The 27,352-nt window shown below is 43.9% G+C and overlaps 1 protein-coding gene across 1 annotated transcript in view; it reads left to right on the forward strand.

Moving 5' to 3' along the window:
• The window catches only part of LOC138528230 (extracellular calcium-sensing receptor-like), a 119,250-nt gene that overhangs the window by 17,101 nt on the left and 74,797 nt on the right, over positions 1-27,352 (forward strand). The window contains exon 4 of the mRNA XM_069639687.1: positions 24,149-24,376. Within this exon, the coding sequence (XP_069495788.1) occupies positions 24,149-24,376 (228 nt within the window). The remainder of the gene's footprint in view (positions 1-24,148; positions 24,377-27,352) is intronic.

Consider the following 27,352-nt stretch of genomic DNA (forward strand, 5'->3'; position numbering starts at 1 on the left):
ACTGAAGGAGGGGGGAATAGGAAAAGAAGGTCTTGAGTTCCCATAAATAAAGGAGATCCGGCTCAAGTCTGAGAGGGGCAGGGAGGCCATTCCAGAGGTAGGCACCTGCGGAAGAGAGAGATCTACCCCCCACTCTCTGCTTGGAAAAACATCTGATTTGCAGAGAGTTAGAGCTGGACAAGCGAAGGGCTCTGGTGGGGAGGTATTTAGGCAGAGAATGTTGGCTATAGCATGGTCTCAGGACTCAGAAAGCCTTGAGGATCATGTAGAGTGTCTGGAATTTGATCCTTGCAGCAACCCCGAGCCGACAGAGAGATTTAAGGGCTGGAGAGATGCGGTCGCTGGGCTTGAGGCCACGGATATGTCTTGCAGTCCTATTCTGAATTAGTTGAAGGGGGCGAAGGAAAGAGTTAGGAAGATTGAGGAAGTGGCTTCTGTAGTAGTCCAGCCTGGAGTGACCCAGAGCTCTGGAGACCTTAGGGAAAGATGAGGAAGGGAAGAATACCTCTGAGGAGGTTTAGCTGAAAATCGGCCTTCTTGGCCAGGTCCATGATGTGAGGAAAAAAGGAGAAGGGAGAGTTGAAGATGTCACCAAGGTTTTTTACTTCACAGGAGGGAGAGGGGATGGGGCCAAAGGAGGGTGGCCAGAGTATGGGAGGGAAAGAGGGAGCAGTGGTAGAAATGAGAAGGATCTCAGTCTTACTGGTATTAAGGCAAATATTGTTAGTAGTACACCATGCCTGAATAGCAGACAGGCAGTCAGGAATGAGAGAGGGAGAAGAGGAGGTAGAAAAGGGAAGCTTGAAAGAAAGATGTGTGCCATCTGCTTAACACTGAAAGTTAGGAGAGAAGGTGGAGATCAGGTGGGCTAGGGAGGCCAGGTAGATATTGAAGAGCAGGGGGTCAGAGGATAGAGCCCTGAGGGACACCACAGGTGGAGAGGGCCCAATTGAACCTGGAAAGGACAATCCGAGAGGAAGGAGGTCAACCAATTCAGAGCCCGGTACATGATGCCAAGAGTATCAAAGAGCCGATATATCAGTGTGGCATGATTGTCCGTATCAAAGGTAGAGGAAAGGTCAAGAAGGATGAGAATGGAAGGGGATCTGGAATCGATATTAGAGAGCAAGTCTTCACAGGTGTTCAGGAGAGCAGTTTCCTTGCCTCTGGCAGCTCTGAAGCCAGACTGGTTGTCGTGGAGCCAACCAACAGATTCAGTGTGGTGGATATGCTGGTAGATGGCCAGATTCTCCAAGAGTTTGCCCAGGAAGGGGGTAATGGAGATAGGGTGGTAGTTTGCCAGACAGGAAGGGTCAGCAGAAGGCTTTTTGAGGCGAGGGTGTGCAAGGGAGTGATTGAGGAGTGAGGGGAAGGATATTGTGGCAAATGAATTATTGTAGAAATCGGCCAAGGCTGGAGCAATGAAGGCAATGTTGTCCTTGATAGTTCTGGAAGAGCAGGGAGCACCTGCTTGGATGAGACCTTCGTAGAGCAGAACTGCCTAGAAACCTCATCAGGTGTTATGGGAGAAAAGGAGGAGCGCATGAGGCGAGGGGAAAGGGGGGCCAGGGGAGCCCTGAGATCAGCTGAGGGAGAAGAGTGTGGGATAGAGGAGAGTGAGGACAACAAGCCTGAGTTTTACAAATGAAGTGAGAGCCCAGAGAAGTGCAGAGGGCCAGGGAAAGCAGAGGAGAAATGGAGACTGCGGTAGGACTGGCTAGTTCCTTGCATATTTTGAAAAGTTCTGCCATATTTTTAGTGGCCTCACTGATGTGGGCTTGGATATAGGCCCTCTTCTTCGAGCAGATGGTGAGTCTGTATTCCCTTTGGAGCAGGCGACAGGCACATTTGTCAGAGGATGTGCTTGAAGACTGCCATTTCCGCATAGCAACTCTGCACTTGTGTTCCAGAGCGGTCAGCTCAGAGTCATTCCAGGAGTTGCACTTGGAAGCAGGCTTCAGGTGGATCCTCATGTCAGGGGCAAGGATTTCCAGAGCGTTCAAGATTGAGAGTTGAAGGTTAGAGAGGACTGAGTCAGAGTGAGAGTCAGTGGAGGGAGTGGGCGAGGGAGTGAAGGTGGCGGAAAAACAGCAGCTGAAACTCGTTTCATAGATCTAATGAAGGACAAGGAGTCTGGCAGTGCGCTCGTAGGCTTCCCCGGAGGACCACAGAAACCCAGGTGAGAGAAAAAGAGGGCTTGATCGGATCAGGATAGACGAGTAACAAGAGGTTTAGAGATGGGATGAGGACGTCTAAGGAGATGAGAGTATCATGGGTGTGTCCGGCAGAGTGTGTTGGTCCAGAGGGAAGAATGGAGAGGGAAAGAGAGTCACAGAGGTTGCGGAAAGACCCAGAGGCGGCATAATGGGAGTCAAGGTCAATATTGAAGTCTCCAAGGAAGAGAAGCTTGGAGAACAAGGTCACGACAGAGGAGGAGAAGTTAGACTATTCAGAGAGGAAGTGGGAGAACTGGCCAGGGGGCCTGTAGATGGTGGTCAGAGTCAGAGAGTGGCCAAGGGAGATATTGAACCTGCAGACAAGGGATTCAAAAGAGGAGTAGGACTGAGTGGATATGATAGTAGAAGGTACCCACTCTGGGAAGATGAGGGCCACTCTGGCCCATGACTGTTAAGCCTGGATTTAGAGAAGTTCTTGTAACCCTCAGGGAGGATAGTGGCATAACCTGTGGCAGAGCTGTCTGTGAACCATGAGGACATCTAGATCACGGTCATCAAGAAGGATGCAGATGTCAGAGGAGTGTCTGATGGCAGAACGAGTATTGAGGGTAGTTAAGTGGAGCAGGTTGCTACTTTTGAAGGTCTTTCAAGGAGGGGTACAGGAGTGTGGTACACCCCTCCGAGAATGCAGAGGAGCCAGAGGGATTACAGAGAGAGGAGAGGTGGGAGAGGGGAGGAGGAAGTTAGTGAGATACGGAAGATGCCCATTTAGAAGGAAGAGGTTGGGCTGAGGACCCTGGGCCATGACAGTGTCACAATGTGAGTAACTCAAAGGGCTGGATAGGGAATGAAAAAGAGGATTTTGGTGAGGGTCTTCCTGGAAGAAACATTGACATAGGTGTCAATAATGGGCAACCAGGGTTGGATACCAAGCAATCCTTCTTAAACTTTTTCATTCCAGTCTTAGACAGAGGGGTAGGATAGGTGATAGAGAAGTGGGTAAAGAAGATGGGGGAAAGAGAGAGCACCATTGTGGAACCTGGGGGAGAAATAGGGCGGGAGAGAGGAAGGCACTTCAGAGCACGATAAACTAGACGCAAGGCAATGCAATGCAACTTTCGGGCCAAGAGACAATTTTGACAGTCACATAGGAGAGCGGAGAGAAATCTTTTGACACAACCATAATTTGCAAATAGGCAGATACAACTTTCCTAAAGGCGAGTAAAACGCATATTTTTAAAAACACCCAGAATTAGCAGATAGGCAGATTCAACTTTCCTACAGATGAATCGTGAGCATACTTGTTTAAACACAGAAAGCAATGATAGATTGGCAGATTCAACTTTCATACATGTGAGTGAAAATCATATTTTTTTAAAGCACAGCCAGCAATGATAGATAGGCAGTTTACAGGTGAGTAATAAGCATACTTCTTTTTAAAAATTCAGCCCACAATGATAAATAGGCAGATTCAACTTTCCTACAGGTGAGCAGTGATCATACCTTTTAAACACAGCCAGAAATAATAGGTATATCAGAGGATCATAGAATCATTATGAAGGTGGAGGAAAATGGGGATGAATTAAAAATCCAACTGAGCAATCTAGTGTCCAGTCCCATGTCCCTGGTCTATGATGGAAGACCTAGCAACAAATGGTACCTGACCTTTCGGCAGGGGAACGTCAAAGATACTAACAGCTCTTGCACCCCAGGCTGCCCTGGGGTAGCTAGAAACAAGGCTGGGTTTACTATGTGACATCACACAATATGAATATTAGGGCTAGGCAAAATAACCTTGTGAATAGACGTTTGCTGGGTAGTGAGATTAGAACCAAAATTGCAAAAACACCATGTTCCACATACAATGTCATTAGGGATCCCATACCAATGTTACCTGATTTTAGGAATGCAAATGCAGTGCTGGATAGAGCCTGGTCACAAGGAAATAATCCCTGTATTACCAGGTCTTTTATAATGCTGTAATAGGCAAGGGGCTTGTGACCTAAAGTGGTCTTTTAGGTCAAGACTGCAGTTATCAAGTCTGAGTGTGAGAACATAAAGAACATCTTGGTATAATGAGGGGTCCCTAAAGTTGGGGCTGACACTGTAGCCTTTTTTAAACCGTGGAAAGCCTCAATTGTCTCTGGGGTTCATTCTAAAAATGCTTTTTGTGCTAGTGCCAGCTTGATTCCTTGCAACAGTTGTTTTGAGTAATCAAAAATCCAGGTTATGCAATAATTGCATAAGCCCAGAAATTGTTGCATTGGTTTGGCTATTTTTGGGAGGAGGGTATTGATAACAGCCATAAGGCGTTCACCATTTAGATTGCTGCACTTTTTGAGCAGGAAGATTCCGCGTGTTACATGGAGAGCTTGCTTCATATATTACTTCCTGCCTTTACAAGGACTGTATACTAAGCCTCATACCTTCCTCTGACACATTTGAAATGGGATACTGATTTACCCTGGATATTATTACTCCAAGTTTTAGCTGAATCTGCACTGTGCCTATACTGGTCAAAAGTACCACTTCATTTGGATCATCGGTCCAAAGTTGAAAGGGCTCCTGGTCTAATATATCACCAGTATGTTTTCTACTAGCTTGGGAGACCATGGTGAGGGGGTTTTGTCTTGTTTGTACCACTATCAGAATATTCACTTTGAACGCCAATTCTGTCTCGTGATCTGATCTTGAAAGAGCAGCTCGTCAGGGAGGTTTCTCAATCGAGTTTTAGATGACATACTGAGAACGACCACCCACTCAATGCTTTGTTATCAATTCCCATTATGGACAACTATTTGTCTGCCACTCTAATTCCTTGATGCTATAAGATTAGTATTTCGTGTTGATCACCCTCTCTTGGTAGTGCTGGGTGAAAAAGTATTTCACCCAGGTTCTTCTGCATTCCTTCTTGAGGTGGTATTTCTGTTAGTAAGGACTGTTTCCCTACTTAAAATTTTGCTACATTAACTGGTTTTCCTCTATAACACATTTGGACCCCACCAGTTGTACTAAACTCCCTAGCTTGGAGGTAATACATCCCTAGTGGTGAACAAATTAGACCTTCTTCGGTACATGAAATGGGGAAATTCATCTTACCCATCAAATCCCTTCCCAATAAACTGACTGGGGATTGGGGCGCAAAGAGTAAAGGTGCCTTAATATTGGCGGTGCCTATGGTAATGTCCAGAGATCTGGTAAAGGGAAATGATTGTATTCCCCCAGAAAAACCTTGGGGGTCCATGACCTGATATGACAATGGGAATTGCCCCTCTTTAAAACATGATCAAGTAAGATATGATATGGGATTTATAACGCGCCTGTACACAAGTGTTTCTAGGCGCGACAAGACAAGACAAGGATGGGGAAACAAAGGTAGGACAAAACAATGATCTTACTAGGCCTTGTGTCATTCAGATCATGTAAGTGTGGGGAAGAGGGAAGGCAGAAGTGTCGGGGGGATGGGAAGGGAGAAGTGCCGGTAACTCAATAAGCTCAGCCAGCGGTGGCTCATAAGCGCAGAGAAGGGACTGTAGGGTTGCAGGTACAGACCCTTAAGTGCTGGGGGAGCCCGGAGGCAGTGCAAGGTCAACGGGACATGCATGAGCGTGGGCCTGAGTTCAGGGGGTAGCCAGGTGACCAGTGCTTGGAGCAGTCAGACACATTCAGAGGAAGAGAGAAAGATAAATCAAAAAGGAAGATCTTGAGTTGCTTCCAGAACCGGCGGTGGTATTGCTCAAGTTTGAGAGAGGCAGGGAGGCTGTTCCAGAGGGATGCCCCAGCCGAGGAGAGATATCTACCCCCACTCTCTGCTTGAAGAAGCGTCTGACCCTCAGAGAACAGAGGTTCTCCCTGGAGGTGGATGAGCTGAGAGCTCAATAAGGAAGATGTTTGGGAAGAGAAAGTTGGAGGTAGTGCGGTACCAGGCCACAGAAAGCATAGTGGATGATGCAAAGGGTTTTGAATTTGATCCTTGCAGCCACAGGGAGCAAATGAAGAGATTTCAGAGCTGGAGAGATACAATCCCCAGGCTTGAGGCCAAGGACAAGTGTCTCAGTCCTGTTCTGGGTAAGTTGTAAAGTACAAAGAGTAGAGGCAGGCAGATTTAGAAAGAGGTGCAGTAGTCCAGCTTAGAGTGGACCAGGGCTCTGGGGACAGTGAGCTTCTGGGAGGAAGTGAGAAAAGGAAGAATAGCGTTGAGGGCGTGCAGCAAATAGTTTGACTTCTAAGAGACATCAGAGATGTGAGGAGAGAAGGAAAGGGTGGCGTCTAAGATTACACCAAGGTTCTTAGCCTACAAGGAAGGAGCAGGAAGAGGACACAGAGTGGGCGGCAAGAGAGAGAGAGGAAAGGACGGAGCAGGTGTAGCGATGAGAAAGATCTCAGTCTTACTGGCACTAAGGCAGAGATCATTGGCAGCACACCAGTCCTGAATTGCGGCCAGTCTGGTATGATAGAACGAGAAGAGGTGGCGGAGGGGAGCCTGAAGGAGATATGGTTGTCATCTGCATAACGTTGAAAGTTGGAGCAGAAAGTAGCAATGCAGTGGGCAATAGGTGCCAGGTAGTGGTTGAAAAGCCAGGGAGAAATGTTAGACCCCTGGGGAATGCAACAAGTAGATAGAGAGATAGAAGAGAGGAAAGACCCTAGTTGGACCTGAGAGGGTCGGTCGGTGAGAAAGGAGGTCGACCAGACCAGGGCCTGATCAGTGATACCCAGGTTATCATGGAGGTGAGTGAGCAGGATCGCATGGTTGACTGTATCAAAATCAGAACATAGGTCAAGGAGATGAGGACAGAAGGAAGATTAGAGTCAAGATTAGAGAGCAGGTCTTCACGGGTGTTCAGGAAAGCAGTTTCCATGCTTAAAGAAGCTCTGAAGCCAGACTGGTGGTCGTGGAGACAACCAACAGATTCAGTATGCAGATTAAGCTGGGAGATGGCCAGCTTTTCCAGGAGTTTGCCCAGGAAAGGAGTGATGGAGATGTGTCGATAGTTACCCGTAGAGGAAGGATCGTCAGAGGGCTTCTTAAGAAGAAGGTGCAAAAGGGAGTTCTTGAAGGGGAGTGGAAGGTTCCAGCGGCAAATGAGTGATTGCAGAATTCACTGATGATGTGATCCTTGATGGTTCTGAGTGAGCAGGGAGAACCTGCTTTGATGAGACTTTCATAGATCGGACATGTCTAGAAACAGAGTCGGGGTGAACAAGGGAAAGGAGGAGAAAGGATGAGGAGAGACAGCCACAGATGGCCAGGAGTGGTAGATGAGGCGGAAGAGTTGGTAGAGGAAGAGAGGGTGGAAAGGATGTCATGAGTTTTAGTGGTGAAATGACAAGCCAAGGCCGTTCAGAGGGCCTGGGAGGGAACAGCAGAGTTAGAGACTGAGGCAGGACTGGCCACCTCTTTGCAGATTTTGAAAAGTTTGGCCGAGTTGTTAGATACCGCAGAAACGCGGCTTGGATGTAGGCTCTCTTCTTAGAGTCTGTACTGTCTTTGGAGATGGTGGCAGGCCAGTTTGTCAGGGGGGCACCTGATGCCCTCCACTTCCTCTCCGCTGCCCTACAGTTCCGTTTAAGGGTGGCAAGGCCGGAATCGTACAAAGAGTTGCCCTTGGTCTTGGACTTCAAGCGAATCCTCATGACAGCGGCAAGGACATCCAGAATGTTAGAGATAGAGAGATGAAGTTTAGAGAGGGCTGTGTCAGGGTGTGAGTCAGCCAAAGGTGAAGGAGCGAGACTTCTAAGCGTTATAATTCCAACAAAGTAGAGTATCTGAGGGAGAGTTTCAAATTAGTAAGGCAAGTTTTAATATACATATACAATACACGTGAGCAGACTTATCACAGGCAACTTGTGGCGGCCCCAGCCGGGAGAGGGAATCTATGGAGGCTAGTGTCAGCTGCGGGTAAATATGATGGCAGGAATCCCTGAATCCAAGCAGTCCATTTGGCAGGTTCCTCTCCATCATCGTCAGTGGGCCCCACGTTTGGGTGCCATTTTGAGACTTTTAAGCACTATAATTCAAACAAAGTAGAGTATCTGAGACAGAGTTTGAAATTTGCAAGGCAAGTTTTAATATACACATACGATGCACTCAAGCGGGCTTCAGGTTCATCTATGACCAGTATTTCATGGAGAGTGGAGAAGTGAAATGCCTGAATAGTACACGGCTTCTTCTTTTTATACCAAAGATGAATCTGGCATCAGCATAGGTCAGTGGTTAATGTTCTACAAGAGATAACAACACACATATGTTCAGACTACAAACATAATAATGCCATAACCCAGCAAAGACAAAACAGGTTATATTTTCGATAGTTATTATTGCTATTGCAAGTTTCTACTTTACTTATGGCTTTAATGTCAAACTCTTTCGGCCAGTTCAAGGACGGTGCCTAATGTTTGAGGCCTTAAACACAAAATCCACTTGCCCTACAGTCCAACAATGGTCACCCTATTTGGACAGTCTTAAGAAGATACCTTTTTTGTGTTTATCAAAGCGGAAAGGCTGAACACTATGACTCAATGTGTAACTAACCTCTGCTTGTGCAGTCAGCGTTTACATAGCATTCAAGGAAAAGAATAGGCCATATTAGAACAGCTAATCTTTACTTTGCAGAACAGATGGACCTATTATTAATGTTATTTAACCAAAGTTTATCGGTGAAGGCCAAGGGACGAATACATGCCCGCTCTATGAACCTAGCTTTTCTTGTAATGACTGACAGAGGAAGCCATGAACGCATTTCTATTTTGTTTCTACTCAATGACTGACAAATGCAACTCCAATTTAAAGAATGGGATTTTGATTGTGTAAAGGGAATTAGCTTAGGTCTAAGAACGATGCATTTTATTATTATATTCTAACAAACGCTCCTTTTAGACTAAGCTAAATCCTTTTTGCCGAAATCAGTTAGACTTTCAATATCAACGTCCATTAAATTAAATTCTGGATCTGCATTTCTTCCATCATCCAGGTATTATTTATATAACTAGTTCTGGGGAGGGGCTTAATTTGTTTTACTACCCTAATACAATTCTGAGATAAAAAAAGAACAACATACAGGACTACACTGAAGACAACAACAACAACCTAATATTAACCGAAAGACCACTAAAAATATAGACAGTACTCTCCACCCCAAATCCATTAGCACACACCAAAACCATTGGGAACAGCTGTTCTCCTGTCCCACCTCATAATCCGCTGCTTCTTCCAACACATCTTATCGATCAATAGCATCAAAGATATCCTTAGTGCTATCAGGTATACAACATATTAAGACTTGAACGATTGCTATTAAGGGTTTATTACATATTTCAGGGTTTTTAATAGTAGTGTTAAGCATTACCCTTCCAGGAGGAGCTTGTGTTCTATCCCCATCATTCATCAACCTACTATGAGAGAGAGAAAGTACAGCACACAATATTGATCTATTAACTGGGACTGCACGATAGGGCATCCCTACACCATCTCCACTCTGCGGAACATGTGAACAAAGCCAACAATTGGTTCTATTAATGGCTTTTTGAACTTTATTCAAAACCTGTACATACTAATTATTACGGTACCCATATCTTTGCAACACATCCGATGGTTGATGAATATGGGTTAAGGCATGAGGGGTAAAAGGGATCTTGGTAGTAGCTTCAGTGCCATTGGGAAGAATAGTTTTTAAAAGATGCACAGAATCGTGTTCAAGGAACCAGAAAATGTCAGAAAGTCATTCTACTAAAATCGTACAAAATGTCAATATTACTATTCGATCTTCCTTTGTCCGTAGTTTTTGTGAGCGAGAAGGTAGAGTCACTTCATTGTGTTTCAGTTGAGTTTGAGCATCAAGTGGGTGCAACTCCATAATACAGGTTTTCTTCTGTCCTTAGATACCCTGTTACCTCCTGCTGTGCACAGGGATCAGGACACGCTGATTTCACATAGGTGCAAGGCTGACCCCAATATCAACGCTGCACTTGTAGGTTTCCAGTGGGAACAGTATGATCTCAGTACCAGATCTGCACTTTGTAGTTTTCCAGCGGGCACTCCTATTCCTTCCTGGGTCTTAAATTGTATATGATTGCTCCTGGAATAGTATGATCCTAGAACAAAATGGGTGTCCGTATTGAAGACTTTATCTCAGATTTTGACAGACTCACAGGGGCACAAGAATCTTTTATTTCAGATGAAAGAGGGTGAGGGCAAAGGAACCAATGTTCATGTGAGCAGCATGGATCCAATTATGTTACCCCTCTACTCGAACTGAAGTTTGGGTAGCAAATAACACCTGGTATGGTCCTAACCAAGGTGGTTCCAGTGCAGTGTTTCACTGAAAGCTCTTGACCATCACCAGGTTTCCCGGCTTCACCCAATGTCCTTTTCCCAATGTATTGTCCGGTAAGCTATCCTTCACCTGCTGGTGGATAGAACAAAATTGTTCAGTCAATTGTTTACAATAATCAACAAGCAGTGGGTGTCCAACGTCTTTCAGTGATTGTGGTCTTGGAGCACCCCACACATTAGCTTGCCTTCCCATAACAATTTCATAAGTGGATAGCCCTGATTTGGACACAACTGTAGTCTACACAGAGAGTAATGCTAGAGGCAAAGCATCTGGTCATTTAAGTCCTGCACATGTTTTAGCGATCTTTTTCTTTAAAATTCCATTGTGGTGTTTAATTAATACCGCACTTTGAGGATGGTTAGCTGTGTGAAATTCCTTTTGATCTGCAATCCATTACACACATTTTGTGTTTCTTCTGCAATAAAGTGGGGGCCCTTATCAGACCAAATTACCCCGGGTAATCCACACCTGGGAACATATTCTTTTAACATAACTTTCACGGTGGAGATGGCAGTTTTATCTTTCAAGAGAAAGGCCTCTACCCATTTGCTAAAGGCACAGATCACTACTAACACATATTTCAAATTATTACATCTTTCTAATTCGACAAAGTCAAAATGCAACACTTCAAATGGGAAGGTAGGAGGGTCAAAATGTCCTGCAGAGACTGTAGTGCCTCGAGCTACATTATGGTTTAGACATATTACACAATTCCTAACCACATTCTCAGCTGTTGCGGTTATCAATGAAGTATACCAAACATTTTCCAACTGTTTGCAAATAGCTTTAGCATGTGTGTAGGCGAGTACATGGGTCATACGCAGGACTAGGGGCATGTAATTATTAGGTAGCATCCACTGTTTTTTAGACCCCGTGACCCAACACCTTTCTTCATCCTGCATAGGAGACCTGCCCCCGCCCCCAATTTCCTCGTCAGTGGCCATTGCTTGTATCTCTTTTAAAATAGCAGAGGTTTCCTCCATACATCCTAAATCCTGAGCCCTTCTCATATTCTCAGCATTATACTTCCCCGAGGTACAATCTAACACTGTCTGCTTAGCTATGTGTACGTCATTGTGTGTCCTTGCGGCTTCAGGTATGTGGGCCACACAATGCGTGCTGCTCACATTAGGATCTGCGAACACCGTTCTAGGATTCGATACAAGACCATGAGTGCACCACTGGTAAGTCACTACCTAGAATTCTATCATTCAGTCAATGACATTACCTGGTGGATCGTTGACATAGTGGTCCACTCTTCTAATGCCCTAACAAGCCTTCTATCAAAAGAAGCCAGATGGATCCATCGTCTTGACAACTTTTGCAATGGCCTCAATGAGGAATTCATACCCCCTATATGACTCATATCGGGGCCATCAGTGGTTCCGCACAGGCCCCTGTGTTTATGGGCCTGCCGTTTTTGATCCTCTTTGCTTTTTCCACCCTTGGAGCTTACCTGCCTTGACATGGCTGGTTGATTCCTGCACTCATTTTTGAGTTGCCAACTGGACACCCTGCCTTTTTCTCCTCTTTTTGTGCCCCGCCTTCTCTCCAGCATGGAGGATCACACTACTTTTTCAAGGCACATCCCTCCAATTAAATTTAATTTAATTTTCTTTTTCTGCTGCGGCAGTGCCTTGTCCCTGCTGCGCCCCCACCCTTTGGATTCATTCCACTTCTACCAACCTAAAAAAAAAAACTCCCCTCTGTCCCCATGTGGGTTTTTCTCTTGCATACCTCTGGCCTTTTCCCCCCCTCCCTTCTTTCACGGCAAACCCCCCCACCTCTGCCCCCCCTTCCACCACTCCACCCTTCCTCCTTCCATACCTTTCAGCCAAGGTTTCTTGCATGGCACCGTGTTTAAGTAACGCGGCTCTTTTTTGACTCATGGCGTTTTTGTTTACCTTTTGAGGCTGCTGCCCCGCCTCCTCTCTCATTGGCTCTGTAGCCTGAGCAATCTCTCCGTCCCCAGCGTCCAGCGCTGGGCACCAGACACACCCCTGGCTTTCTGGCCTGGAACGTGGTTGCCGTGACAACCATCCCGCGACGTGCAAACCGGCTTTTACCATCCTCAGCTGCTCGTCTCGCGAAGGTCTCACGGCAACCCCTTCTTTTGCAGCATGACACAGCACTTTCTGCTTGTCGGTTCCCACTGCGTGAGCCCTGCTGTGTGAGCCAGCACCACATCCTCTGGTAAGCTTCATGCTACACGCCTGCTTTTGAAGTTGTTTTAGTTTGACAACTCGGGCAAACTGTTGCCCCATTTCGGAACTTAACCCTTGATGGTGCCGCATTGTGTTGCCATCCACTTTGCCTCTCATTCTCATTTTTGGTTGGTATGCTCTTTTCCACAGCACTCACAGTGCCGCTGGACCTGGTCCGCATCTACCGTGATGGCTGGCTTTCCAGTCCAGTCCGCATGCACAGCCACACTTTGAAGTTGAATTTGAACAACATAAGGTACCCCCCAGTTTCTTGTAAATCCTTTCTTTTTTGCACACTGCATACTTTATACTCCCCCTGCGGTGCGCGTTCACTCTCACTTCTTCTCCCCCACACGATCACTCGCTCCACTTAGTCTGTGGTGCTGCCAGTTTTTCTGCACTCCTGTTCACGCACTGGTTGTGTTCATCCAACATCCACATATTTATTGTGTTTGTAGTCTCCTGGTTATGCTATACTCATGGACTCTTTATCACATTAGCCTTTTCCTTCTGTTACTCTGTTTCCTTGGTTTGAATCACACTCTTGTTGATGTTCAACTGTCTTTATTTGGGTCTGAGTGCAGGCTCTCGGTGAACACCTATTGATTTATGCTTGTAGCAACCTTCAATGGCCTCACTATCCTGAAGCCCGTTTTTCCTGTATAATTTTTGTTTCACAGCTGCTGGATTTTTACAGCAAGTTTTGAACTCTGACCCAGGTTCTCTCTCTTTTCTAATTTGGCTGAATCGTTCACAGTGCAAGAACTCTAATACAATGGGAAAGTAGCCTCTACGGACTCCACCCTGTTAGCCAAATTTGTACTGTGTGAGTGACCTGTATATCTAGGACAGCAGCCCCTTATACTTTTCGTGTGTATAATCTATGTCCCCTCTATTTCTGTCCCCTTTAGGGTGATACTACTAAATCACTTCAATCCTGCCCTGAGGAAGGCCTCTACTATTGATGCCAGTCTGGCACGCCGAAACGTGATATTCATGTTTCTTGTTCCCTTCGGGAACGAGTATATGATTTGTACCAACACATTGGCAGACAACTATGCGAATTTAGCTAATTGAATATTCTCTCTATACCTACCAGGGTAATTTTTAATACACCCTGGTAGTTTCTATGTTGTAGGAGCAAGGGTTGTTTTATTTCTCTAAGTGTTCCCCAACAATCCACCTTGTTATTTGATGAACATGTTGTTCTTTTGGATTTTATGTATATATGATGAATGCTATGTTTTATGTCTTGCTTCGTTCTTTTTCAATGACTTTATTTAGTTTTTTGCTAAAATATCTTTTGAATAACTAAAAACTGTGCTCTTAATAAACAAATGTATTGCCAGTACCCTTTAGACTTCTTCTTTGGTTTACCCTTAGTGACTTTTTTTGCAAGCACTATCCTTGAATTTATTATGGAGATTTGATTTAAATACTTGCCAGAATTTAGGACTGTCCACAGCGTGAGTACCCTTCTGTTGGTTCTGTTTAAGCAGTATATCTTGCCCCAACTCACGCTTGAACATAAGGGCACCCATATTGTTTGTTACAGATAGCTATGGAGTCAACAAAATAATTTCCTTTTTGAATTTCAGTTACTATTCTCTGATGGGCAGCACATTTAACTATTGCTATTTTTTTTGGTAGCATTAGAGATGGTAACAGTTGTAATATTAAGGAACCATGATGTATCTTAGTTCCATGTGAAGTCAAAAATCCCCTTTCTGCCCATAGTTTTCCGAAATCATGTGCTGCTCCAAAAGCGTGCTGACTGTCAGCAAAAATATTTACAGAAAGATTTTCAGATAATTCACAAGCGTGCGTCAATGCTATAATTTCTGCTGCTTGTGCTGAATTAAATTATTTGTTTAGTTTCTACTATAGTTTTTAAAGTAGTAGCCGTGTAGGCTGTGGTCGTAGTTCCATCAGGCATTTTAAAACATGAACCATCACAAAATAATTCTCCTTCTGCCTGCGGAAGGGGGGTATCTCGCAAATCAATGCTGCCCTTTGTGCCTTCCTCAGTAGCAAAGGTACAATTATGGTCGGCTGCCTCAATATCCCTGATACGCTGATTTGGTATGGGTAATAGTTCAGCGGGGTTGAGTGTGTTACAGTGCAAAAAAATATCAATTAAAATCTGGTAAATAGTGCTGTAGTCATATATTGGGTCTGAGTCCTATTTAAAAGGACATCGACCGAGTGAGGTACCATCACGGTTAAAGAGTTACCTAAAACCATAACTTCACATTGTTTTACAGACCAAGCTGCAGCTGCTACTGCGTGCAAACATTTAGGCAAAGAACCTGCACGGTCTATTCCTTCCTCCATGTTCCTGTGTCAAAACAGCTAAAGCACATCCATCAATTCCATGCACAAATAAAACAAATTCTTTGGCGCAATTCAAAGTCCAAAAAATAGGAGCAGAACAAAACGCTGTGTGCAACAAAACAAATGCCTCTTGGTGTTCAACATTCCATGGCACTGGATCCTGAACATTCTTAGTTGTGAGTTTGATCAAAGGATTAACAATAAGCAAGAAATTGGGTATCCATTCTTTGCAAACGGAGGCAGTGCCTATAAGCACTCTAACTTGTTTTTGCGTTTTTGACTGTGGCATTTTAGAAATCGCTTGTATTCTATCAGGTGCTAGTTTCCCACCCTCCTTAGACAGGAGGTACCCAAGATAAGATACCTACTGTCTACAATACTGCCATTTCTTCAAAGAAGCTTTATGACCATGGTGAGCTAGCTGTGACAATAGCAATATAGTTGCTCTCTTTCAGAGTTCCTCCGTGGGAGCTGCTGTAAGCAAATCATCAATACATTGAATCAATGTAACAGATTCAGGCAATTTCAAGGTATCCAGCTGTCCCTTAAGTGCCCTACTGTATATACTTGGGCTTTCTGTATATCCCTCTGGTATTCTAGTGAAGGTATACGCTCTCCCAATGAGGGAGAAAGCAAACGAGAACCTGCTTTCTGGATCTAATGGTATACTAAACAATGCATTAAGTCAATAACTGAAAACTGAAAAATCTTCTGCAAATGGCTGTTTCATAATAGGAATGGTAATACTATCTGGAACTATTGGAAACTGAGGAAAAACTATCTTATTAATCGCTCTTAATTCAATAACAAGATGATATGGTAGACCTGTGTCTTCTTCTTTTAAAACAGGTAAAATGGGACTATTACACATGCTCCCCATTATTTCTTCTATGATCCCTTGTCTTACTTAATCTGAGACAATTCTTTCAAGGGCTTAATAACCTTCAGGAGATACCTTGTACTGAGGAATACGTAGATAAATCACTCCCTGTCAAATTTGTATTTTTACTGGGGAAATATCCATAAAACCAAGGTCATTATCCGATATTGCCCATAAAGTATCAGGGATGCTAGCAAATTCATTTTTGATGGGCATACTGTAATGTGCGCTCCGTCTGGAGTACAATAAATAGTAGCATACAACTTCTTCAACAAGTTTACCCAAACAAATGTTCTCCCCACTGTGTAGTTAATAAGAATGGTATCTCACTAGCTGCTGGTCCTAAAAGGACAGGCACTGTAGCCAATACATTACTAACTACAGGTGTTCCAGAAAACTTTACTAAAATATTGCTATGCACACTCAAGGGAATATCTTGAACCTTAGCATGATCTATGAAGCTCTTTTGGGCCCCTCTGTCTACTAAACATGTATGCTCCTGTCTCCCAACTCTCATGTGAACATAGGGTCATGACTGCTCGACTGGGATGGGTATTGGTACCATTTTCATTTGAGGGCTGTCCTATTCTGAGAAATACCTCAATATTGTATTAATTAGTGACAAAAGACTTGCTTGGATTATTGAAAACGTTGGAGTTAATAGGGACTGTAGTAGTTGGCATAGAGCCAATCTCTGGCCCAGGTGGTACCCATCCACCTCTACTTCCTCCCTGTCCTCTCTGACGTCGTCTTCCCCTCCTTTGATACTTTCCACTTCCCCTATTCAACAAGGCTGGACACTGTGCCCCCCAGTGGCCCTCCTGTCTGCAATATGCACACTCATTAGGACCTGGCGGTAAAAATGGTACAAATGGACCAACACCTCTTCCTCTTGAGCCACTACATGGCCCTCCCCTAGTTCCCTGTTGTAATTGCTTTATTGACACCCTGGTCTTGAGACCCACTCTCTTCTTTTCTGCTTTCTCCTTCTCCATATTTATTCTATTCTCATAATATTGAGCCATATGCAAAATGTCTGACGGACTCTTAGTCTACCAAGCACTCTCGGATTGCATTATCAGAACGCTAATTTCAGGTAACAATTGTCAGACAAATCTATCTACAAATAATTGTTTCCCTGCAGGGGAAGTCATTTCTTGTGCTGAAAAATCAATAAATACTTGCTCAAATGTATTAAAATATTTGTTACCCCTTCAGTTTTATTCTGAACACATGCAGCCAGCTTATGACAATTAATCTTTTTCTCAGCTACCACTCTTTTAAGTTGTGCCAATATCATAGTTGGAAGGTTAAGTACGGCAGGAGCGGCCCTTTCGCTAGCTGTCTTGTCAGCGTCAAGCCAAAAAAGTGTGTCCCATGTCCTCCCAAAGTTGCAGAGTCACTGACATTTATAATTGCTGTCCAAATATCTGATGGCAAAATCACTGAGGATAAAGTTTCCAAATCTCTACTAGTGAAGACAGAGGTATTTAAAATGTCTTATAATGCTTTATAAAACCCTGCAGGGTTTTCCCTAATATCAGGCATGGTCTTTTGTAATGCATTTAATTCTTGCCTAGAAAAGGGTATGTGAACAAATTGGGTATTATATTTAGCAGGCTGCATAATTGGCTTCCCTTGATTATAAAGGAGAGGACTTCCTTGGGCATCAAGTGTAGCCTGCTGCGATATATAAACAGATAGCACTTCTCGCATAGGGAGCTGACAGTTTTCATAATTTTAAAAGTGCCGTCAAGTGAATGAGTTGCTTTGGGATACTCATTATGGATGCATTATCTATCATAAGTTTCAAGTGTTGCAAATCTGCAGATTTCTCTAACTCGCCTTACTCATTTTGTTGTATAGTTGCATCCAACATTACTTTCATATCATGCATCTGCATCTGGGGAACATACTCACAAAAGGTACTGCAAAGGACTGAAAGAGGGGTCAAAGTGGTGGCCCATATAAGGGCGGTACGTGTAATTAACTGTAATTCTTTATCCGACACACAAGATTCTTTACATACTGTGTTGATTACAGGCTGTTGGACATATTCAGAAGTATTAGTTTCAGTTCCAAAACTGAATCGAGCTTTCTCTAGTCCTTTCATTTCATCCACTATCTCCCTAAGTCATTTGATGTGTGAAAAGGGATCCTTCTCCGTATGACAAGCTAAATTGAAATCTTGCAATTCCCTTGAAACTGCCGAAGACAATTTCTGTTTCCACTGGAATCGAATCTCATCACCCAAAAAATTCTAACAAAATGAGTCACTCTGTGTCACGGTTCACAGCGCAAGGGAAAGTATATGTTGCAAGCAGCTTTGGTTCCCCTTGTCGTTACTGTACAGGTGACGGTTGCCATGGCGCCTACGGCAATGCTGCCAGCATATGCTAGCTGCCTCTACAGCTAAACGCACACATCAGGTAGGATTGCTTGCTGCCATGTTTACCCGATGTGAGGTGCCACCACAATGCTGAAGGATTTGCAGGCCTTCTATAAAAAAGGATTCCTTCCAGTTGTCAGCACTTCTAATTGAAGTTGATGCCACAGCGTTCGGACTGCTAATTTCTTGTTCTGCAAACTACTTTGACTTTGTTTTCCATTGATGTTTGGATCTGTTTCCTGGAATCTGTTTTTACACTATCTGCTTATCTGTTATGTGGCAAACTGACTCAGTTTGTTCCATGGATTGCTACTGCTCCCTGCTCCTTGATCTGAACTTGGACTGTTTCCCGGACTGCATTTGGATTCTTCTTGACTTTGGTAATTTTTGAACCCTTATGTTTTCTTTTTGTTTTCTATTTTTTTGGATTTGCCGGTACACCGCAGCAATCGAAACAAAGCACGCCCCAGAAAGAAACACCTTGCAGTATTCTGGTGCCTGCTAAAGAATCATGAGAGCACCCTTTTGCTGCCCAGGGTAGGTTTCTAATAACCTTTCCCCTATATTATTTCATCCACCTCGCCACTAGCTGGATACATCTCATGTTATTGGAGTGTTCATGGTTATTCTTTACCTGTTTTGCGGATACCGTTACCCACTGTGATAAGGGGGAGAAGACAGAGCATCACCACCTAGGAATAGCATAAAGGTTTAAGAGTCCAAACATTCAGATTTGTTCTGGTACTTTTTTCAGCCTAAGTAAAAGAGTTCCAATTCTAGTACTAATCCCATCCTCTCTCACTTTACAGCTTGGAGCATACCTAGGTGGTATAATTGCTCTTTTTCTCTAATCACTGTCCTGCCTGTGGTTTAGAATAGCTAGGGAGGTGCTTGAGGAAAAAGGTCACCCTGTTTCAGGAGTCCACGCCTGTATGGGATATAATTCAGAAGGGACTAATACACCAGTCACCAAATATACCTCGTGAGTATACGAATAATAACCTGTGGTTTGTGGTTTCAAAAGAATTAGAAGCCTTACATTGATGCCACAGATGCCCTAGCCGCCGTCACTCAGCTAGTGGTAGAGTTGCATGATGATATGATCACTGCTCGAGACGCTCTTCGTCATAGGATGGATGTTTTCCGGGACGTATCCAGGATGGTGCTCAGTCTGGTACCTCAGCATCCGGGTCTTCCTGCCAAACGCCCGTACCAGTCTTAATGTCTATCCACTTCCCATTGGCCCGCCTAAAAGGTTCAATGGCGATCCTAAGGCCTACAGGACCTTCATAAATCAATGCAAGTTACATTTCCTCTGTCACCCTGCATTGTTTCCGGACTCCACTACTAAGGCAGCATTTGTACTTTCATATCTTGGAGGTATGGCGGCTACTTCGGCTAATCCATTGTTGGAAACAAATATTTATATGCTATATGATTGTGACGTCTTGATCACAGCCATGAACCGCATCTTTGATACGAGATTTAAGACACAAGCCACTGATTCTGAGTTTCTTAGTCTTAGCCTTGTCTTAATTCGACCAATTAGCAGTGGAAACCAGATGGCCAGAAGACATGAAGGCCGCTGTATTTTCCAAAGACTTGTCTGACAGTCTTAAGGATACACTTGCTACCATCCCTTTGGTACCCAGAGGATTTCCTGAATTGCTGGATCTGGTTTTACAGATCGACGCAAGAAGGCTAAACGGACAGTGGAATGAAGAACAACCATTCCGACAGTAGTAAAACCTGAGAACATGGTTGTTAACCACACTGATGCCGAACCTATTCAAATAGGGGAGGTACAAGGTCCATTTTCCAGTGCTGAGAGTGAACACCATTGCAAGGCTAACCACTGTATGTAGTGTGGTTCTGCCGACCATTTATTACGTGACTGTCCTATAAAACCAGTTAGGAAGTCGGGAAAGTACAACACTCGGTCGTAGAAGGAGTCCCTCTGGCCATGAAATACCTTTGCATACCCGTGCTGCTATTGACTCGGGTGCCACCGGCAATTACATGGATTTACGGTTTGCTGAACAAGCAGGTATCCTATTCTGCCTAAGAGTAAACCTGATGTTGTTAATTCAGTCGATGGTACTACTCTCATTTCTGGCTTAGTGACTGAACAAACTGATTGTATCCAGATGTTAACAGACTCAGGGCATCATGAGAATATTGCTTTTGATTTAATAACAACTCAATATGGTGTCATATTGGGTTTACATTGGTTACAGGCTCACAACCCCGAGATCGATTGGGTGAAACATGAGGTGGCCTTCCCTTCTGAATTTTGTGATTCTCACTGTTTTTCTTTGGATACGCCTATTCCATGATCTCCTTGTGTTTCCATCCTTAAATCAGTATCTTCAGTGGTGGCAGTTATCAAGAATCCTGAAACCAGGATCCCAGATGTTTATCAAGAATACACTGATGTGTTTGACAAGAAAAAGGCTGAACAACTACCACCTCATTGACCATATGATTGCCCCATCGACCTGATACCAGGTTCCAAAATTCCTACTGGTTGCATGTACTCCCTTACTCTTAAAGAAGATGAAGTTCTTAAGGAATACATCAAAATCACCTGCTTCCTCACCACTGTTTTTGTACCAAAGAAGGGTGGTGATCTGAGAGCCTGTATTGACTATAGGGCTCTCAACGCAATCACCATAAAAAAAACAATACCCACTGCCACTTATCTCTGTCTTGCTGGATTAGTTGGGAGCCTCTGTAATCTTCTATAAACTGGTCCTCATACAGGTTGGAGATGAGGGGGAAACAGCATTTAAAACACGCTATGGATTGTTTGAATATAATGCCCTTCGGGCTATGTAATGCTCCAGCAACATTTCAGTTCTTTATGACCAATGTTTTCTGAGACATGTTGGATCAATACATTGTTATATATTTGGATGATACCCGGATTTATTCCCAGTCTTATGACCAGCATATTGAACATGTTTGTTCAGTATTATACAGATTAAGAGGCAACAATCTATACATCCTAACAGACAAAGGTGTAAAAATAAACTACTCAAATGTTAGGGCTCTTTTAGACTGGCCTTTTCCGACTTCCATCAAATAATTGCAATCTTTTCTTGGGTCAGCTAACTTCTATAGAAGTTTTGTACACTCCTTTTCTTCTATAGCCTCCCCTTTGTCTTGTCTTACTAGCACTAAATCGCCTTTTCACTGGACCCCGGCTTCACAAGCAGACTTTGAGAAACTCAAATTGGCTTTTATGACTGCTCGATTGCTGCAACAACCGGACCCCTCGCAGCCATTTTTGGTCAAACCCGATGCATCGGGTATTGCAATAGGAGCTGTCTTGTCACAGAAATGTCCAGGAATGGGTAGGGTTTATCCGGTAGCCTTTTTCTCCCAGAAATTCTCCAGCATTTGGTACGGATGGAATATGAGTCTCTGTGATATTGGGATGTGGAGGACTGAGGGGTTCTAACTTGGGAGTATCCCAAGGCAGGTTGTAGAACTGCAAAAGTAATTCCCAAATGGTTATAGGTGGGTGGTGCAGTGGGGCTTTGTATCTGTTTGAAACTTGGATTATCCTTGCCTTCTGATGTGGACCCCTCCTCTCTAGAAAGATCTGTTATGTCAATACATTTCCAAAGACCCAAAATACCTGATCTCTTTTCCAACTTGTTTTCCTTATATGAAGTTTTAAGGAATATTGTCATATCATTTGAACTATTTGCATTGAATGTTCCTTCCTAGCTCCATGGGTTTATTAATATATCTTTGTACACTTTATCCCATTCTTTCTTATATTTTGTTCTTTTTTCTCTATCTGTACAAAATGTTTTACACGCAGATTCCACAGGTACATCCATTGTAACTAAGTATAATAATATAATCATCCAATAGTGTAGACGCTTCTGATATCCCCTTCATCTCGGGTTTAGGGTTCAATTCTCTCCTTTCCTCCCTTACCGCAGAATCAGGGCTCTACCAAATATCACAACACAATTTACAGTCTTATAACATTTCATCAAATGAAAATAACATTCTGATATCTCATGTCACTTACTTACAAAACGAATAGACTCTAAAGCCTGAGTCAGTAGCTCCCCCTTTCCTCATACAGCGTCTCCCGGAGCCACCGAGTTGACCTCCCCATCAGAGATAGTCACCCGCTTAGCCAAACAAGGTGTCTGCTTTGCCCATGCACAAAGAAGCACCTTTCTAGTACGAGAGGGTGCCGCTCATAGTTCACCAAGGACAGAGAAGAAGTCTGGTGGGGCCAAAGAGGACTGGGATAATGTTGGGGTCACCAAATGTTCAGTCAGACTCAACACTGCAATGAGAGACGGACAGGAGATCTCAGAAAGCACATGTTTAATCACAACGGCCAGGAGACCAGTCACCCTCGTAAGGATGAAAACTGAGCTCAAAATATACTAATGTGACCCAGTATCTATACACAAAAACAGCATTGCCATATTTTCCAGACATGGTTTGTGCCACAATGTCCCTTATACCTATACAAATCTAACAACACATAAGCTGACCTACCCTGATTAGGCTTTCACAAACAAAGACTACTGCATGATTACATTTCACAAAGCATATGCATGTAATTGAAGGACAGAAAACATATGCCTATTGTATCATGTTCCCTCACGTGACCTGATTGTGTGAAGGAGGCTTACTTCCCTGCTCCCTCCTAACACCACAATCTAAATGTTGCCTGAGCTACTACTTCTTTCTAGATGCTCAGGCGACTGTGGCGTGTTCTCTTGTTAAGCAAACAGAACTCTCCTTCACGCGCCCTCGTGTTCTTCATTGTGCTTGGACAAGCCTCTGCGGAGAGCACCCACATCTGCAGACATGTTCTGGTCCACTCTGTCTGCCTCCAAAAGCAATGCACGATTCCTCGGTGACTCCCCGGGAAGCACTTCTAAATATGTGCCAGCTCTCACCAGAACGTTTACCTTTGCTGAACGGAGGTGCAGGTGTAACTTTCTAAGTCTTGTTTTTTTGACTTTTTTCCCTTATTTTTCCCTTGTAAGTGTGAAATACTATTTGGATAAATGAAATGTTCCTCAAAACTCCCCCTTTAGTTCGTTCTTTAACTATAGGAAGAGCATTATCCCTCCCTGAGTTACAAATATTCCACCCTTTCAGAATGGTTTGAACTTGCTAAATTCTGTGCTGTAACACCTTATAGATGTGCATGTGCTTATGGAGCTTTGATGTTACTGCATGTGTATATATTAATTTCCTTTTGTATAGTCCAAAATATGAAAACATATTGGCTCCCCAGACTTCCTATATTAACATTACTGATAGTTATTTAGATATGAATGAACATCACCCGCCGGGGTAATTAAGGTGGTGCATTTTCTTCAGGAGGGGAAGAGACCTTTAGGAAAGGGATGTTTTTCTGCATTTTCTTATATTTCTTGTTGTTTTGCCCAAGGTGTTTGTGAAGTGGAAATTCACTTGACAGGAGATCTTCCCCTGATGTGCTTTTCTTGTTCCTTGGGATGCTCTTGTTGCTGGGTTTGGGCAGGTCCATCCATGGGAGGTTCTGCAAATTCATGGAAGGTGCCAGTTACATTCCTATATGTGCCATCACAACCCATTTTGGAAATAATCAATGCCCTTATCATATGGCAAGAAAATGTATATCGGCCAAAACATTTGAACCCCTTTGTAATTAAGAAAAGAGTTGAGAAACCATTAATGCACAAACTGAATGAACCTAATGTGAATGCATTTAACTCTAGGAGAATGAAAAGGGGATTGAAATAGTTTATGGAGGAGATGGGGAAGTGCTCAAACATCTGTCTTGTCCTCCTCCATAGATTCTTCATAACCTGAGAAATGTGCACTTTACGACTCGCAGCGGTCATGAAATATCTTTTGATGCAAACGGCGATGCTCCCGCCACTTTCGACATCTTGAATATTCAGATTTCACAGGATGGGGAATTCCACCTTATAAAGGTGGGGAAAATAGATCCCAAGGCACCGGAAGGCAACAAAGTAACTGTCAATGTGAGTGGCATATTGTGGCATGGAGGCTCCTCGGAGGTAAGTGTGTGTGAGGCAAATGGAGATGTGAAAGCTGTTTCAGACATATCAAACTGATGACGATTTCCTTTGCAAAGTCCTTTCTCTATGTTCATCAATGGTCATCATTTTGCTTACGATAGCTCTAGTCCTTCATAGAGTTACTTTGGAGATTAATACTACATGAGACAACACAAATTCCAAGATACACAGGTTATCTTTTGTACAGACTGATTTAAGGATCTTAATGAAAAGCACATTTTCACAAACTCTCTAGCACTTTTTCCATAAGTTGCAACTTTCAGAGAGCCTGGAAATGAATTCTCATTATTTTTGTGTGAGGTAATTTAAAATGTATATTTTATGGGGGACATGGCCGACAGCCCGCAAGATGGCCGCTTGGCTGACAGCCCGTAAGATGGCCGCTTGGCTGACAGTCTGCAGATGGCCGCTTGGCCGACAGCCCGCAAGATGGCCGCTTGGCTGACAGGCTGCAAGATGGCCACTTGGCTGACATCCTGCAAGATGGCCGCTTGGCTTGCAGCCTGCAAGATGGCCGCTTGGCTGACATCCTGCAAGATGGCTGCTTGGCTGACAGCCCACAAGATGGCCGCTTGGCTGACAGTCTGCAAGATGGCTGCCTGGCTGATAGCCCGCAAGATGGCCACTTGGCTGACAGTCTGCAAGATGGCCGCTTGGCTGACAGCCCGCAAGATGGCCACTTGGCCAACAGCCCGCAAGATTGCCGCTTGGCTGACATCCTGCAAGATGGCCGCTTGGCTGACAGCCTGCAAGATGGCCGCTTGGCTGACAGCCCGCAAGATGGCCGCTTGGCTGAAAGTCTGCAAGATGGCCGCTTGGCTGACAGCCCGTAAGATGGCCACTTGGCCGACAGCCCGCAAGATTGCCGCTTGGCTGACGGCCCGCAAGATTGCCGCTTTGCTGACAATCTGCAAGATGGCCGCTTGGCTGACAGCCCGCAAGATGGCCACTTCACCCAGGCTCTCCTCACAGCTGCTCTTTTTATTCTAACATAACGGCAGTCGGGGGTCCATGTGTTATTTCTAGCATTGTTCTCTTTATGCCGTTTGTGTTTGCCAACATGAACGTGTGCTTTTTGCTCGTGTCTACACACATTTCAGCAGGACGTGCTGCCTGTCATGGGAGGAAACAGCTGGGGCAACCAGCAAGCGCTGTCCAACATCTGGCCTCTGAGCTCTGCCTGGCAGCCACACACCCGACAGGGCGGACCAGAAATACTATGAGATGAATGCTCATCACTCTTTAGAGAACATTGCTCTCTAATGGGAAAGAAAGGACAGCCTTACAGGCGTTGGTGCTCTCTATAAAACCCACCAGTCTCCTGGCAAGATCCTCGACACACGAGCGAAGTTCTGCTGCTGGTCTTTTTTGACGGAGTGGAGATTCCCTTTTGAAAAGCTTGTGCAGCTCCCCACCCTGTGATCGTTCTAAGGTAAATGCTATGTCCCAAAATCTCCCCGGAGATTTTATTTCAGAATACGGTCTATTTCACAGGGGGAGATTCAATTTCAGAATACATTCTACCAGGGAGACTATATTTCAGGGGGGAGGGTTTATTTCGTGACACCAGTGGCCAGAAATTGATGTGCCCATCGCTCTCGTTGATTCTCGAGGACAAATTCATCCTTAATTGTGGGGAACACACTTGTGTGCTTATTTAACTGCACTTACCTAGCCACATCCTACCAGCAAATATGTCTGTGTCTGATGCTGGTCGTTAACTCCCACTCATCACTGATGCCTGTCATGATTGCTATAATCAGCATCAAATGTTTCGCTTTTGATCCGCTCGGATATGATCCGCTCGGATAATCTCGAGGGAAAGCAGCTCTGCCTCAGGTATTGGCTTGTTTATTTCAAGGACTGCAGAACTTGCCTACATTACGGATTGTGAGACGATTCATCCTTCCCGTCTGTTTTATTCTCATCATGGGTTAAGGATTACAGAGACATTATTGTTTCTTTTATTTTAGATAAGAGGGAAGAAAAAGGAAAAAAAAAACAGGAAATGAAAAGGTCGGTTTCGGCCATATGATTGGCACTAAGTAATGCTTTACAGCTGGTAACACCCGACTGCATTGAAATAAGGCTTGTACTGCCACCTACTGGCGGCCTGTGTTTTTGCAGCTTTATGCCATAAAATATACGAATAACTCTATTTAGGGTGGCGTTATTTACCTGATAATTTTGACCTTGTTTTCTTTACTCTGATATTTTTTGTTTTGAACATATGTTAAAGGGACGTTATGGTTAAGTTGCACTCATAAAAACCTATGAAATTCAAAGAAAAAACATTGTTAAAGGGACGTTATGGTTACAAGTAAAACTGAAATACCCCAGAAATTCGCCAGTTATGGTAAGCTAAGCAACCATAACTCGCGCCACCACCGTGCACTGCTAAGACAAACACCCAGAACATGAAAGATGACATCACAAATGTCATTGATGACATCGCTGACCACATCACATATCCGGGCCACTTGTTTTTGTTCACTGACGTGTCTACATCAGGCATTTTTGTTCACTGACAGTCAGAAAATGAAAGTTGAAAATGTGTTATGTATCTAGATGTTAACCATCTTGTATGTTCTCAAAGTACTTTCTTTAGGTTTTGCTCTCAGCTCATGGTGCACAAAAATGGGGCAATAAGCAGGCATCAAACACACAATTCATTTGTGTACATGATGATAAACATTTGTTTTATTGAGATGTTCTAGTGATGTTTCTTTCTTCATTACTTTAGTTTCCCTGTCCATTTAACAAAGTTTTGTCAGTGCATTTCATAGCTTTTTATTAGTGAAAATGTTTCATGATGTTACATCACTGTATATAAGTTATTAATAATTTCTCTTTTAACATATATGAAAGAACTATAAACCTCCTTTAACAAACACATTTTTTGCAGTGAATACTGATGTGTGTTGTTATCAGCAGTGCATGCTGGGGATGCAAGTC

The sequence above is a fragment of the Ambystoma mexicanum genome, chromosome 7q (assembly GCF_040938575.1).
Source record: "Ambystoma mexicanum isolate Mex_15411 chromosome 7q, UKY_AmexF1_1, whole genome shotgun sequence".
NCBI lineage: Eukaryota > Metazoa > Chordata > Amphibia > Caudata > Ambystomatidae > Ambystoma > Ambystoma mexicanum.